The sequence below is a fragment of the Cyanistes caeruleus genome, unplaced genomic scaffold, assembly GCF_971803275.1.
Source record: "Cyanistes caeruleus unplaced genomic scaffold, bCyaCae1.hap1.1 HAP1_SCAFFOLD_65, whole genome shotgun sequence".
NCBI lineage: Eukaryota > Metazoa > Chordata > Aves > Passeriformes > Paridae > Cyanistes > Cyanistes caeruleus.
In genome coordinates this window covers 5,048,124-5,064,486 of record NW_028255884.1, presented here as the reverse complement: position 1 = coordinate 5,064,486, position 16,363 = coordinate 5,048,124, and the positions used below count along the sequence as shown (strand labels likewise).

The following is a 16,363-nucleotide window of genomic DNA, read 5'->3' as shown; positions in this document are numbered from 1 at the left end:
AGACAATCAAGGAACTATGGCAAAGGGTTTAATACAACATCCAACTGCACAAAGAACTCTTACCATAGCCTTAACTTTGCAAACTTAGCTCATTTAACCTAAAAAGTGTTAACCCTTAAGATGTTATCTATCCAAAAATGTTCCAGATACATAGGATTAGAAGGAGAAGAAATAGAAAACAGAAGGACAGAAGATGTACAGAAAAACACTTCCAGGATGATCCCAGTCACTCCCACTACAATCTCAGTCACCCCCAGTATGAGCTGTTGCACCCAGCCACCCCCAGTATGGTTCCAGTCACACCCAGGCCCTCCCAGTATGATTCCAGTCATGGCCAGAGTGACTCCCTGTCACTCCCAGGATGGGCCCAGTTGCTCCCAGTCACCTCCAGTATGGTTCCAGTCCCAGCCAGCACCTTTGCAGTCACTCCCAGTATGATCCCAGCTAGTTCCAGTAGGATCCCAGTATGACCCCAGCATGGGCACAGCTGCTCCCAGGATTATCCAGTGTGGTTCCAGTTGCTCCCATTTACCTGCACTGTGGTTTCAGTCTCTCCCAGTCTATCCCAGTTGCTCCTAGTCACTCCTCAGGTGTTTCCAGCCTGATCCCAGTTGCTCCCAGCCACTCCCAGTCACCCTGAGTGCAGTCCCAGTTGCTGCCAGTATGGTCCCAGTCTTGCCCAGCATGGCCCAAATGCTCCCACTCTGATCCCAGTAGGATGCCAGTTACCCTCAGGATGGTTCCAGTTGCTCCCTGTTCCTCCCAGTGTGATTCCAGTTGCACCCAGTTGGCCCTAGTATAGTTCCAGTTGCTCCCCAGATGATCCCAGCTGCTCCCGGCATGGTCTCAGTCATGCCCAGCTGGAGTTGCCCCCAGTGCAGACCCAGTCACTCCCAGTTGCTCCCAGTTGTCCCCAGCATGGTTCCCATTGTTCCCAGTGTGTTCCCAGTCATCCCCAGTATGGTCACAGACACGCCCAGTATATCCCAGCTGCCCTCAGCATGTCCATAGACATTCCCAGACAGTCCTAGTAATCCCAGTTAGGTGCTTGTTATCCCAGTATGATCTCAGGCCCAGTATATCCCAGTCGAACTGGGATTCACTCCCTGAATTCACAGCTCCCCCATCCGTGGGATCAACAACCCTCTATCCCACAGGTGACCAGGGAGGGGGAGCTCGGCCCAGGTATCCTGGGTGGTTCCTGGGTTGGGTTTTTTGGGGGTGATTATTGGAGAATGAAGAATTCCAAAGCTGAGAAAAAAATGCCCTTTGGGGGGACATTTAGGGTTCCCAGTGGCAGCTGCTGGCAGAGGCAGCCTGGAGGAGCAGAGCCCTGTGTCCCCGAGGACCCCAAAGTGGGGATCCCAGAGAGGGGGAGCGCCATGATTTGTGGGACCCTCAATTAAATAGAGAGGGGCAGGGGGGTCTCCTTGGACCCCATGCATCCCCAAGCAGGAAATAAGGGGAGCAGGGACCATGGGACCCAAAAAACCCGAAGCATCCGTAAGTGGGGAGATGGAAATGGGGGGAACTTTTCAAATTCCTGGCACTCACAGCAGCCTGAAGAGGTCAGGGACTGAGTTGATGGGGGATCGCCTGTACAAGCGTGACCCCCAGAAGCTGGGACAGGGGTGAAAGCCTGAACACCAAAAGGGAGAGAACAGAAATGGGGAACTTCTGGAAAGCATTTTCAGGGCCAAATTTTAGTGGTGTACAATTTTTATGGACCCCATGTCCTGGGTTGCAATGCAAGATTCAACCAAAAGTATGTATTCTATCACCATGTTAAAAACTAGAGGAGCAGTTTTCATTATCTCCTACATGACCCATCCCTCATAACTGGGGGGATGTCTTCTGTTAATGGGCCAGCTGTTAAAACCAGGTGGGGCAGTGTTCTTTATCTCTTCCACCATCCATCCTTCCTCCAGGGAGATATCTTCTGTTAATGGGCCATTGAGTCTCACTGCAGGACTGATAAAATGACATCATCCCATTGTGAGATGCTCCACCCAGGGGGAGGAGCCAAGCATTCCTGCATGGATATAATCTGGGAATCAGGGCACCACAGGCTGTCTTTCTTCACTGGATTCCCAGAGGAGAGACCAGACCCATCTATAGCACGGGAACTTCAGAGGTAATGTACACAATTCTATGGGATTATTGCTTCATTGCTTATCTGAGATCATTTTGATATCAAGATTATAATAATTTGGAGAGGGCTGTTGCTTACATTTTTATCAATTTCAATGGGGGTTTCTGCTTTCCTTAGCAAACACCTTTCCTTTCAAACCAAGACCCCCCAGATGCCCTGGTGACTTCTAGAGAGGGACTTGGACAGAGGGACCTTCAAACTCAGGATGCTCATTCCTTGTTCTCTCCCGAACCAGGATTTCCCCATCCCAAACCTTGGCTGGATGGATGAGAAGGCTGCAAGGAAGAGGAAGATGCCCCAGGAATCCCAGGCAGGTGAGGAGGAAGTCACTGCCCCTTTCCCCCTCTCTCCTGCGTCTGCTGGGGACGCATTGGAGGGAACTCCTTCCCCTTTCCTCTGGCACGGAGGCAAATCCCATCCTCTCCTTGTCCTTCCTCCCCCAGACAAGAAGCTAAGAATGGAGACCAGGGAGGACAAATACCCACGGCAGAACCTCATGGAAGAGGCCGTTTTGAGCAGCTCCACAGCACAGGAATCCAATGGGGAGGAAAATCCCCAGAGATCCCACAGGAGGAGGGGCTCCAAACCCATCCCAGGGTGCTCTGAGGAGGAAAGACCCACCCTGTGCCGGGAAGGCGGCCGGAGATCCAGCCGGGGCTCTGAGCTGGTGGTCCATGAGCAGCTTCAGGACGGGGAGAAGCGCTACAAGTGCTTGGAGTGTGGGAAGAGCTTCAGCCAGAGCAACAGCCTGATCCGCCACCAGATGATCCACACTGGGGAATGGGCCTACGAGTGTGGGCAATGTGGGAAGGGCTTCAGCTGCAGCTCCCACCTCATCATCCACCAGCACATCCACACTGGGGACAGGCCCTATGAGTGTTCTGAGTGTGGGAAGAGGTTTCAGAGCAGCTCCACTCTCCTCAGGCACCAGCGGATTCACATGGATGAGAGGCCTTTCCGCTGCCCTGACTGCGGGGAGGGGTTCAAGCGAAACTCCACCCTCATCAGGCACCAACGCATCCACACTGGGGAGAGGCCCTATGAGTGTGGGGAATGTGGGAAGAGCTTCAGAAACAGGTCCGACCTCAATACACACAAACGTATCCACACTGGGGAGAGACCCTACGAGTGTCCCCAGTGTGGGAAGAGCTTCACCCAGAGCTCTCACTTGACCAGACACCAACGGAGGCACCAGTAAGGGAAGCCCTGCCAGTGCCCCAAGTGCAGGAAGAGCTTTCTCCACAGCTCCAGCTTCATCCCCCCTTGGAGAATCCACATTGGGAATAGACCTGGTGATCCGTGTTCCCTGGGATCCATGCTGGGAACACACCTGTCCCTCTTCCTGCCCATGGTAATGACATGATGAGAGATCAAAGAACATGAGAGTCTGGCCATGGCCCTGTCATTATATTCAATCCCATCTCAGGTCATTGCCAGGGGCAGGAAAAGGACTCCCTCTCCCTCACCAGAGGAGAAGAGTGTCCTTTCTTGGCAGGAGGAAATATGTGGCCAGGAAGAGCCAGTCAGTCGCATTTTAGTTTTCCCTATGAATAGTTTGTCTTATCCCTTCTGTTATCCACATTGTTTCTGTTCCCGTTTGTTCCTTATCTTGTTGCAGTTCCAAATAAATTGTTCTTATCCCAGCCTGGGATCTTTGCCTTTTGTGCTTTCCATGGGAGGTGGGAGGGAAGCGAGCGGCAGCACGGTTTCAGCAGGAGCAGGAAATTGGGGAATGCCATTCCTGAAGCCCAGCCCGTGGAAACCGAGCATCCCAGCTGGTGCCAGGCCTGGTTGCCATGGCAGCAGCCTTGGGAGCGGGTCCCTGGCTGAGGGCTGCGGGAACCTCTTCCCTCTGGTGCCCAGGGCCAGGAGTGGAGGGAGCGGCTGGAGCTGAGGCGGGCAGGTTTAGGCTGGATGTGAGGAAAAGGTTTTTCCCGCGAGGCTGCTGGGGCACTGAACAGGCTCCCCAGGGAAGGCTCCCAGCTCCAGGGCTGGCTGAGCTCCAGCAGCGTTTGGCCAGCGCTGCCAGGCCCAGGCTGGGATTGTTGGGGTGTCCTGTGCAGGGCCAGCAGTTGGACTGGAGGATCCCCATGGCTCCCTCCCAACTCAGCCAATTCTGTGGCTCTGGGATCCCATGAGCCTGGGGATGGGACTGCAAATGGTTGCCATGGCAACAGGCTCTGGCTCCAGGCCTGAGCTGGTGTCCATGGCAACCACCCATGGCATGGGGTCTCCATGGAGCTGCCAAGGGACTGACCATAGCAGCAGGGGCTGTGATGGTTGCCATGGAATCAGAACATAACAACAAGGGGCTGGTGATGGTTGCCTACCAAGGATCACATTTGTTACAGGCCCTCAGAGGAGCTCCATGGGGACATTCCAAGAGTCTCCAGGCTGTTCAGGAGCTGGAATATCACAGCCAGAGACAGGGGCTCCACAGATACCTCCCAGGGGTTTCTGGGGATGCTGAAGAGCTGTGTGGTCAGACGCAGTCACAGCAATTCCATGCTGACATTCCAGGGCACCTTGGGCTGCAAAGGCACCGCTCTGTCACAGGCATTCCCAGGGGCTCCACGGTGACATCCCAGGAGTCCCCAGGCTGCCAAAGTGCTGGGATGTCACAGACACTCCCAGGGCTTCCTGCCATGGGCAGAGTGGGAGCTTCAGGCAAAAGCTTTATTTCTTTATTGGAGAAACTCCTGCTGGGTCATGAGGTGGAGAAATGACACCCAACAGCCACCAGGGATCCTCAAAACCCTCCAGGATGCCTCAGCTTTGAAATTCAAAGAGAGGAGACTGTGAGTGGCTGGATCCAATCCTGGCCCCAGACTATGTTAAAGGTTTATGTCAGAATATTAGACAGGTGGAAGTGAAACATAATGCAATTTGTCCCACACGATTAACAATGGTATACCAGAGATATTGATATAAATACATCTACAATTGATTGTGATCATGATTAGAGAGAAGGATTTATTTCGATCACAGAGTAAATAAATGGACACCTGAGCTGGTGTCCATGGCAACCACCCATGGCATAGGGTCTCCATGGAGCTGCCAAGGGACTGACCATAGCAACAGGGACTGTGATGGTTGCCTACTACATTTCAGATTTGTTGCAGCCCTCAGATGGGCTCCATGGCAACATTCCAAGTGTCTCCAGGCTATTCAGGAGCCAGAATGTCACAGGCACTCCCAGGGGCTACACAGAGACCTCCCAGGAGTCCCCAGGCTGCCAAAGAGCCGGGATGTCACAGACACTCCCAGGGCTTCCTGTCATGGGCAGAGTGGGAGCTTCAGGCAAAAGCTTTATTTCTTTATTGGAGAAACTCCTGCTTAGTCATGACACCCAGCAGCCACCAGGGATCCTCAAACCCCTCCAGAGCACCTAGACTTTTAAATTCCTTCTAAGAGAGGAGATCCAATCCCAGCCCCAGAGTTTGTCAAAGGTTTATGTGTAAAATGTATTGGACAGGTGGAAGTGAACCGTAATAAATCTTGTCCCATAAGATTAAAAATTGAGTATGAGATATATTTATACAAATACAACTGAGTGATTGATTGATTTATTAATGATTAGACAGATTTATTTGCACCACAGAGTAAATAAAGAAAAAGTTATTTACTCCACAGTAGAGGAGCTATAACAATTATTAGACTATAGTGCTCTAGGAAGCAATTTTGAAATAAACAGGGCTTTGCTGGAGCTGTTTGAGCCCATTCCAGGCACAGCCTCCTGCTCCAGCAGGAACTGCCTTTCCTGTGCCATGGCCAGGGCAGATCCTGCTGCAGGAAAAGCCCCAGGCCAGCCCCAAGCCAGGGAAGGGCTCGGGCACAAGTGCAGAGTGCCGTGCTGGGAGCTGTGCCAGGAACAGCCTGAGGCACCAAAGGCACCTTGGCAGCAGCAGCCGCTTCCAGGCCATGGCCAGAAGGTTCCCTTGGCACCCCGGCCTGGTGGCCAGCACTGCAGAGCTGCTGCTTCAGGGCTCATTTCTGGCTGGGCTCTGAAAAGCCACTGCTGCTCCAGGAGCCTGACTGGGAAGCAATTGACCCCAGCACCTTGGGGACAAGATAATAATGAAACAACTCTTCATGGCAGCAGAGACAAGGCAGGGGCAGAGGAAAGGGGAGAGCCAGGCCCAGGGGACATGGCTGCAATGGTGATGGCTGTGAGGTCAGTGCCACTGCAGCAGCCTGGCTGGCCCTCAGCAGACATTCTGGCCAGGTGCACTGTGAGGGCACCCATCACATCAGAGAACCCACACAACAGCAATTCCATCCTTGGGGAGAGGAGGGGCTTTCACTGTGTCAGGTTGCACAGAGCTCCTGCTCATGGAGCATTCCTGGGATGGGGCATCCATTTCTCTGGAAAAGCAGTTACAGTTTCGTGCCATTCTCATTGTAAAATATTTCCTCCTTCTAACAAATCTAAATCCATTCTTGTTCACTTTAAAGATACTGATCCTTTTTCTGTCACTGGAAGATTTGGTAGAAAATAATTTTGACCAGTGTTTCCATTTTTACAAACCATGTAGAGAACCCAAAAATCTCCCAGGATGGGGTTTGGAGGCCTCATCACATAAGCAGCAGGTAGAGGCTGAAGGCCCTGGGCTGTGCAGCTGCAAGGCAATGCCAGAGGCAACTTGTGCAGCCCTTTGGCCATGGCTGCTGGCCCTGGGCCTGAGGCCAGCAGGGGACAAGTGACCCTGGCAGCCCTGGGGCCTCATTGCCTCCTTGTCCCTGCTCAGCAGCCTGGCAGGGGCCGCCCCATGGTGCTGCCCTTGGCATTGCACATCCCCACATGCCAGTGGCCCGGGAAGAGCCCTGAGCAATGAGGGAGGGACAGCATCTGCCTTGCCAGGGGCTGGGGCTCAGCCCTTGGCCCTTGCCATTCCTGAAACACATCCAGCTTTGCTCAGCACCACAGACACCTTTCCCTTGCTTGTCCCCAGCTGCCATCAGGGCCTCCAGTCTTCTGCTCTGCCTGGAACCTGGGGACGCTTTCTCACTCGTGTCTCTCATTTCAACTACAAGAAACTTCAGTGTTTCCATCTGACTTGGAGCTCTTGAGGAGTTTCTGGAGCACACTCTGAGGGACTGAGTGTGATGCCAAGAGCCCCAAAGGCCCGAGAGGGTGATGAAAGTGCTGGTGCTGTGTCTGTGCTGCTGAGCTGGGCCGGGCTCCTGGCCCAGAGGCAGCTCCTGGCAAGGCCAGCGCTGCAGAGAGACAGCTCTGGCCAGGAGCAGCTCCTGAGCACAGCCCAGCAGGGCTGGGGCCCTGCCAGGGCAGCTCAGGGACACAGAGAGCAGGCCCAGACAGAGCTGCCAGGGGCTCAGCACTGGCAGGGGCTGTGGGATGTGCCAGAGGGGGCTGTGTCACAGCAGCACTTCTGTGGCTGTGTCCTGGAGCCCCAGAGCAGCTGTGATGTCAGAAAGGGGCTGTGTGACAGCTCTGAGTGGGTTGTGTGAGGTCACAGATGAGGCTGTGACATCACAGAGTTTGTTGTGTGAGGTCTCAGAGCAGCTACAGCATCATAGAGGGGACTGTGTGACATCAGAAAGAGGTGTGTGATGTCACAGTGTGGCTGTATGACATCACAGAGTGGGCTGGGTGATGTTACTTAGTGGGTTGTGACATCAGAGACATGACTATGACATCAGAGGTCGAATGTACATCATTACAGAAAGGATTCTGACATCACAGAGCAGGTTGTGACATGACAGAGCCATCACAGGGTGGATTGTGATATCACTGGTTGGTTGTGAGACATCACAGAACAGGCTGTCAAGTCACATGGTGATGATATGAAATCCTAGAGTGGGCAGTGATATCATAGAAAAGCCATGTGACATCTCAGGACAGGTTGTATGACATCACAGTGCTGCCTGTGACATCACAGACTGAACTATGACATCAAATGTGGCTGTGTGACATCACAGAACGCTGTGTGAAATCACGAGGTGGTTTTGTGGCATATGGGAAGAGCTGTGACTTCACAGAAATGTGGTGTGACATCCTTGGGCAAGTTGTGTGACACCACTGAGTGGGCTGTGACATCCCAGGTGGCTGTGTGACATCTCGAGGTCACTGGGGAGGTCACTCTGCCCCAACCTCCCTCACAGTTCCCCCCAGAGAAGTCCAACGCTGCCCTTGCAGCAGCCTGTCTGCACAGAAACACTTCCAGGGCTCTCTGCATTTCCCTTCCCTCACTCTTGCCTCACTCACACACCTCCCAACAACCCACTTGGTGCTTTCAGCTGCAAGGAGTTCAAAGCTTGTCTGTCCTTCAGCAGCTGCTCTAATTCTGCCTTCAGCCAACTCTGGGGTTGTGTTTATTGTAGAGCTCCATGTGTGTCTGAAACATTCCTTGTGTGGTTCTGCCTTGGGGAAGGGGAACCTCCTTGGTGGCACCTTGGGCTTGGCACACACTTGAGGAGGGTGTCTGTTTGCCATGGGGAAACTCAGCAGTTTTAGATTGCTAAAATCAAAGAAGGAAAACCCCTCTTTGCCTGAGTGCAGCCAGTTCTGTGAGCAAAGCAGATCCCAGGAGAGTGAGGAGAGACAGGATGGGGCTGGGGAATGTGGAGCAAGGTTGTCCCCACTGGGTCAGACCTCAAGGCACAGCTTCTCTGACCTGGCCAGACCTCCTTAGGAGAGACCCTGGATCAATATCCATCACTGAATGCTGCAATCACCTCTGCTCTAAAGAGAACAGTAAAAAAAAAGACACCCTTTAAAATAGGAACAGATATTTCTTAGAAGCTCTTTGAACTATTTCTCCATAACTATTGTAGGAAACTTTCCTAAGAACTGCACCAGACCAGAGGGAAATCAAGGCACAGCCATGGTTTGTTAGGATTTGCTTGATCCTAATGAGCCCCGTGGTGCATTTGGAGCTGAGCCCTTGAACCTCAGGGCCTGAGAGGAGATTGCACAAACCTTTCCAGGAGCCCAAGTCAGAGGAAAAACCCAAAGTGTCTCCAGGCATTAATGGGTGCACTGAGGTCCATCCCCAACACAGGCTCCTCATGGACTCCTTGGAGGACAGAATTGGAAGCCAGGATTGCACAAAAACCTCCCAGAGACTCAGTGTGGGAAGGAAAATCCAAAGTAGCTGAAAAAGCCCTGAGTATCTCAAAGTATTGATGAACCCCACTGTGTGTCAATGCAAAGCTCCCAAGGGACTCGTTAAAGCAGATAATTGGGGCCTTGATTGCACAAACTTCTTTTAGAGTCTGTATCAAATGGAGATAGCAAGTATCTTAAAATAATTGAAGTACCTTGAAGCATTAATGAGCCCCACTGAGTGTTGTTACTGACAAAGGCTCTCAAGGGACTAATTACAGCAGATAATTGGAGGCCAGGATTGCACAAAGCTCTCAGAGACTCCAAGGCAAAAGCCAAAGTCCTTTGAAAAAGCTGCAGTCCCTGGGAGCATGAAGGAGCCCCCAGGGCCATTCCTGAGCAAGGCTCCCCAGGGACTCCTTCCAGCAGATCCCTGAGGCCACTGGCATGTGGGCTAGGGGGGGTGCTGAGGGCAGGCCAAGGGGGTGACAGTGGCCAGCCTTGCTGGGGCTGTGCCAGGAGGCCCCAGGGCCTCAGGACAAGGTGTCTCCTCACAGCCCTTGCTGGCACAGCTTTGGCTGCTGTGGCCCAGGGCACCAAGGCTTGGCTTCTCTTTGTCCCCAGCTGTCATCAGTGCCTCCAGTTCTCTGCTCTGCCTGGGGCCTGGGGACACTTTCTCAGTCACATCCCTCAGTGGGACCCATTAAAAGGAAAAGAAACTCTGGAGTTGGATTCTGACTTGGAGTTCTTGAGAGCTTTCTTCCCCTCCCTGTCAGGGACTGATGTTCAGGGCCTCAGCACAAAGCCCCAAGAGGCTCATTAAAGTCCTGCTGCTGTGTCTGTGCTGCTGAGCTGGGCCGGGCTCCTGGCACAGAGGCAGCTCCTGGAAACCAAGAAGAGCTTCAAAAGCACATTTCTCTTGCTGAGCAGCTCTTCTGCCAGCCCAGCAGGGCTGGGGCACTGCCTGCAGCCACCCCGGGCACAGCCCAGAGGCACAGAGAGCTTCAGTCAGTCAGGGCTGGGAAGGGGCTGAGAAGTGCCTGGGGCAGAATCCCTGCCAGCCCTTGGCACAGGAAGCCTCTGGCTGCAGGACAATGCAGCTGCAGCTCCTGGAGGCATCTCCTCAAGCTGGAACACCCCAGTGCCTACAGACTCTGTGAGTACATTCTCTGCCTGTCCCTTGTGCAGAGCAGCCAGGGGTGCCCAGGGCTGTCCTGCAGAGCAGGGTCCTGCAGCCCAGGGCGCTGTGCTGGGGCAGGGACTCTGCTGCCTGCCAGGGACAGCTCTCAGCCGGCCCGGGGAGCTGCTCCCAGCGCTGGGGAGAAGCTGTGGGGGGAAGGAGCCGCCCTGAGCAGGGCAGGGGCTGCTGCTGAGAGGGGCTGTGTGGGGCAGGGCTGCTCCCAGCTCCAGTCCAGCCTGGGCACAGCTCTGGAGGTCACTTCCCAAAAGAAGGTGAGACTGGAATTGCTGTAAAGATCAGGAGCTTTCCTGAGACTGTTTTCAATTTCTTGCTTTAAGCAGGGTGGGAAAGTTGAGATGATGACAAAAAGATTTTTGCTTTTTATATATGTTTAATATATTTTTAGATCTGTAAACTATTATTATATAGTTATAAAATGATAATCCTTAATTAACTCTATTAAACTACTATTACATACTTATATAACTATTATCATTAATTAATTCTGGTATGTTTCCTAACCTTTCTCTTAGATTTTAGAACTATAATCTCATCTTCTAAATAGATTTCTGAAATACTGTATAGTCTTATCATCAGGGAGAGGAGCTACAAGAAGAACATTTTGTTTTTTAACCAGAATGTGAGCAGTCATAACAAAAAGTCGGGCAAAGAAACCCTTGGACCTACTCCAGTGGGTTGACCCTGGGGTGTGTAACTGGGGCAGCTGAATCTCCTATTGAATGTTTCTGTTAAATATCCTAATTAATCAACCTTAATAAATTGTTGAAATAAGCGGCCGGGTGCACCCCATCCCCACTGGGATACATGGAAGTTTCCAATAAAGGTCTGTTTTTTCCTTTACTGTTCTAACAATGTTGCAAAGGTTTGGGGTTTTTTTCTCTTTTGATTATAGACAACGAAGGAGATGAGAGAAGCAGAAGAGGAATTGTAATCCCAGAATCACAGAATATTCTGAGTTGAAAGGGACACTTCAGGAACAGCAAAGTAATGTTGGAACATTTACAGAGATGACAGAATTGTAAGTTTGGGTGCTCAGTCTCTCTGCTGGGAGCCTCCTAAACAGCCTAAATGCACTGCTCTGATATTGTCATTGGTATCTGGGGCTCTCAGGGAGGCTCTGGCATCTGCAGCAGCTGAGTCAGGCCCTGCCCTTGGGATTGCTGCCAGGCAGGTGTGTCCATGGGAATGGGGTGTCCCAGCTTCCCTGTGACCTGTGGGGCTGTGGGCAAAGCAGTCCATGGCAAAGGGGAATGAGCTGAGCCCCCTCCCTGAGATCCCATCATGGGCACACCTGGGGATCTCCTTGCTGTGTCCTTCCAAGCTCTGAGCTGCCCTCCTGGCTGCAAATCTGTGCCAGAGCCTCTCAGAGTTCCCTGAATGTCCCACGGGGAAGGGCAGAGATGCCACAGCTGAGGAAATGCTGTTGGCTCTGCCAAGGGAGCCGTGAGTGTCCTTGGCAGAGGGGGGTGCTGAGACCTTGCCCAGAGATCTTTAGAGAGGGTGAGACATTCAGGGATCCCTCTGCTCTGGGCAGGGCCTGGTTTATGCCAGAGTGACACAGGAGTGTGACTGTGCTCTGATTCCAGCCAAAGGTGCAAACCCAGGGCAGCTGGGAACAAGCCCATCCAGCCCCTCACCTTCCCTAAGCCACAGGGAATCCTTTGCCTCTCACATCTCTCAGTGGGAAATTCTGAGTGCAGCAGAAATGCTGGGGATTTCTGACCTCAGAGAAGCAGGAATGGTTTGTGGGTAGGAAAACAATTCCTAAAACCAATTCCTGCCATATTTTAGAAGTGTGTGTGCAGATGGCAACAAGCCCTTCTGCATTAGGAGTGATTCCCCTGACAAATCCTGAATTTCCAGCCTTGTCCTTCTCCTGCATGGCCACAAACCCAGGGCAGCAGGGCAGGGATGGCTCCTGGAGAGCCCCCAGGCACAGGCCTGGCTGCTCCTGGCACACTCAGACAGCACAGCTGGAGCTCAGTCAGGGACCTGGGTGAAGTTTTCCCAGAGCACCAACAAGGGTGGGTGAATCCCAGCCTCTCCTGATTTGTCACTGCTCTTTTTCTTCATGAACAGGTCCCCATGTGCAACCACAGCAAATGTCCAACAGCAGCTCCATCAGCCACTTCCTCCTGCTGGCATTGGCAGACACGCGGCAGCTGCAGCTCCTGCACTTCTGCCTCTTCCTGGGCATCTCCCTGGCTGCCCTCCTGGGCAACGGCCTCATCATCAGCGCCGTAGCCTGCAGCCACCACCTGCACAGCCCCATGTTCTTCTTCCTGCTCAACCTGGCCCTCACTGACCTGGGCTCCATCTGCACCACTGTGCCCAAAGCCATGCACAATTTCCTCTGGGACACCAGACACATCTCCTACACAGGATGTGCTGCACAGCTCTTTTTCCTTCTCTTCTTCCTTGGAGCAGAGTTTTCCCTGCTGACCATCATGTGCTACGACCGCTACGTGTCCATCTGCAAACCCCTGCACTATGAGACCCTTCTGGGCAGCAGAGCTTGTGCCCACAGGGCAGCAGCTGCCTGGGCCAGTGCCTTTCTCAATGCTCTCATGCACACAGCCAATACATTTTCTCTGCCCCTCTGCCATGGCAATGCCCTGGGCCAGTTCTTCTGTGAAATTCCACACATCCTCAAGCTCTCCTGTTTACACTCAAACCTCAGGGAACTTGGGCTCATTGTAGTTACTATCGGTTTAGGACTTGGCTGTTTTGTGTTCATTGTTTTCTCCTATGTGCAGATCTTCAGGGCTGTGCTGAGGATCCCCTCTGAGCAGGGACAAAGGCACAAAGCCTTTTCCACCTGCCTCCCTCACCTGGCTGTGCTCTCCCTGTTCTTCATCACTATCATAGTTGCTCACTTGAAGCCCCCCTCCATCTCCTCCCCATCCCTGGATCTGGTGATGTCAGTTCTGTACTCGGTGGTGCCTCCAGCCCTGAACCCCCTCATCTACAGCCTGAGGAACCAGGAGCTCAAGGCTGCAGTGTGGAGAATGATGACTGGATGGTTTCAGAAACATTAAACTGCTGGCCAATTCCTGAAAATCACTTGTAATAAAAGCCACCTTTGATATTTCTTATTGGTTTAATTTTGGAGGATCTTTTCTGTTGTTTTACTTATCAATATTGTCCACAATAAAATGTCATTATTTGTGCCATTTCTCATTTTTTTTCTCCCTCCACCTTCCTTGTGGTCACACACTGTGCCAATGAGGGGCTGCACTCTTGGTGGCTTTAAAGGAACTAAAGGATCTCCCAGCAAAGTTTTCTCCAGAGATGCCCCTTTTGTTCCCTGCTCTGGAGCTGCAGCAGCAGTGTCTGTGTGCAGAGCTGGGGGCAGATCAGTGCTGGCACAGCAGCTGTGCCCAGGAGCAGCAGCACTTGGTGTTGCCAGTGCTGCTCCTGTGCCACTGCCCCGCTGCCCTCCTGGCCCTGGTGTTGCTGCAGGGCCTGAGTGCTCTCGGGGCCGGGCACAGCCCTGGGGGTGGCAGTGCCGGGGCTGCAGCAGGGACAGGCCATGGGCACTGCTGGGGCAGCGCTGACGCCTCAGGGCAGGGCCTGGGGGCTCCAGGCTCCTTGCCCAGGCTCTCTCAAGAACACGGCCAGGCCAAAGCTCAGCACAGAAAACCCCCGTGAGCAGCCCCAGGGTGGCCGTGGGCAGGCTGGGGGCAAACAGCATGGCTGGGGCTCTGCAAGGTCCCTGGGGGAGATGGGAAGGAGCAGCAGAGCAGGGGCTCATCCATCCCCACTGCGCTGGACACCCCAGGGCAGCGTCCCAGAGCGTCCTCATGGAGCTGCCAACAACATCCCCCCTGTGCAGCCCTGGCCTCTCCCCCAGCTCAGAGAGGTGCTGCATCCTTGCAGGCACATGTCATGAATAAAATCTCTCAAGAAATCCACCCCGGATAAAATACTGTGTTTAGTTAGGTACAGTTAATGTTCTTAACCCATTTGTGAACCTTGTACCCCTTGTTTACTCCGATGGTTATTAGTAATGTTAATTAATTACCAGTTTCTGAAGTGTTTTAAAGGTTCTTATGAGACATTCCTGTACCCTTTCCCCTTACTTCCCTGCTACCTTGTAACAGAGCTGCTCCCATGGGGGCTAAATCCAACTAACAAAAGCAACCCATTAGAAAGGTGTGCCACAGGACCAGACAACTCCCATGGTCACTGTGCCACACTAGAACAAAGAAACTCCCAGGAAGCTGTGTAACCGGGTAATATGCAAACTAAGGCATGCAGGACACCAAAACAATGAGCTAACAGAGGAATAAAAGGACAAGGAAACATATTCGAGCAAGCTATGATGCAAGATCATCTCCCTGCATCAACTAAACCTGCTTAGAAACCATCTTCCTGCATCACCATGAGCTAAGAGGACTGGAAAGGACTGACAGCCCTAGACAGTGAACCAGGACGACAGGTCCCTGGCTACTCTCATGAGGATGGAAGCCCCAGCTCTGCAGTTTGTGCTGCAAAGCTGAATTGTGTCTCCTCCTTGGAGCTGACAGTGTGGGAATGGCCGTGATGCAAACAACCCCTCGGGCCCCCCCCTCACCCCAAGAGCTGAATCCTAATAAAGGCATCAAACAGGAGTTTTGCCTCCTGGCCAATTCCTTTCAATTACCGTGTGCCACATGGGCCGTGGCCGAGGGGGCCTGGACCCACCCGGAGCTCCTCCCGGAGCCCAGCGGACTCCAGCTCAGCGGGGGCCGGCAGCGGGGCACGGCTTAGGCTCGGCAAGGTGTGAGCAGCCGTGGTCCGGCCCAGCCTCAGCTGGGGTCCTGCAGCCTCCCGTCCCCACCCGGTCACTGCTGGGGCCAGCCCGGCCCCGCCAGGCCGAGCCTGTGCGATTCAGCCCTTCTGGGACACAGGGCCAGAAAGACTTCAGCCCTGAAGCAGCAGGCTTTGAGTTCAAGCCTTGGGAAGCACTTGCCAAAGGCTTGATGGCAATTCATACGTTCATCAAGTCACCCCACTGAAAGTTATGTTTCTAGAATCTTCCCGGGTCTCTCCCCTGACTGGTTGCAATTTGTCGCAGTATTTTGCACCTTTCTAACCCCAGTCTGTGTCTGGACCCATGCCCTCAGACTGCGCCCTCACACCTCCCCTAGATATTGTTGTGTCTGCCCCTAGGCCTGGTCTTTGCACTTTGCTCCTGTGCTGCGCAGGCTTTATGGGCCTCATCCCTACTTGATTTTCCTATTCCAGTTGGTTCTGGGGACTCCAGTGAACCCGATCCTTTAATTTCCTCCTCGGTTGCCCGGGTGTCAGGGGACCCTGAAGCTTTAAGGATTGTTGTGGCCACTGTCAGCACGACTGCAAGGGCCGCAGTGCAGCGGGGCCCGGCCCGACCGGCAGCCGGGTACCTCCTCAAAGGTGGAAGCAGGAGAGAGATTTCCCGGGCTTGCCTGTCTGCAAAATGTCAATCTCACCGAGGTGGATCCAGCTTTTTAAATGCTTTAATAGGTAGTCAGTTCCCACAGCTAGCCAGCTCTTGGATTTTGCTTGGCACAGAGGCAGCTCTCGCTTAGCAGCTCCTCTCAGGAAAATCATTTCCATGGGGGGCTTCTTCCCTGCTCACCAAATAGCAATTCATGCAAAAGCAGCACAAACTGTTCTTCCTGTCCTCCTATCTTTGCCAGAGAGTGCCTTTCAAAGGGATAATAATTGGGAGGGAGGGGGTTTACATTTTCCATTGCAAAGGAGCCTCCTGCCTCCCTTAGCAGGCCCCTGTCTTTCAAACGAAGACACACACGGTCTCCTTTTGCACCTTCACTTGGCCCCCGCCACTCCTGATCATTTGAAGGAGCGGCTCAGAAGAAGGGGCTGCAATCCCCCAAGGCCTGGGCTGCTCCAGGCTGCTCCTGGTGCCTTGGGCTGTTGAAGGGGTGCCGGGGTGGCCTTTGTGACACAGGCATGGGGT

General features: G+C 53.2%; 1 protein-coding gene across 1 annotated transcript; it reads left to right on the top strand.

The window, feature by feature from the left end:
* Positions 1 to 12,521: 12,521 nt before the first annotated feature.
* On the top strand, positions 12,522 to 13,457 carry LOC147647274 (olfactory receptor 14A16-like). The gene has a single exon (XM_086872627.1). It carries the CDS (start codon positions 12,522 to 12,524, stop codon positions 13,455 to 13,457), a length of 936 nt encoding a protein of 311 aa, XP_086728753.1.
* The last annotated feature ends 2,906 nt before the right edge of the window (positions 13,458 to 16,363 follow it).

Excerpts from the sequence above, each read along its gene's own strand:
- LOC147647274 (XM_086872627.1), top strand. The coding sequence starts at position 12,522 with ATGTCCAACAGCAGCTCCATCAGCCACTTCCTCCTGCTGGCATTGGCA.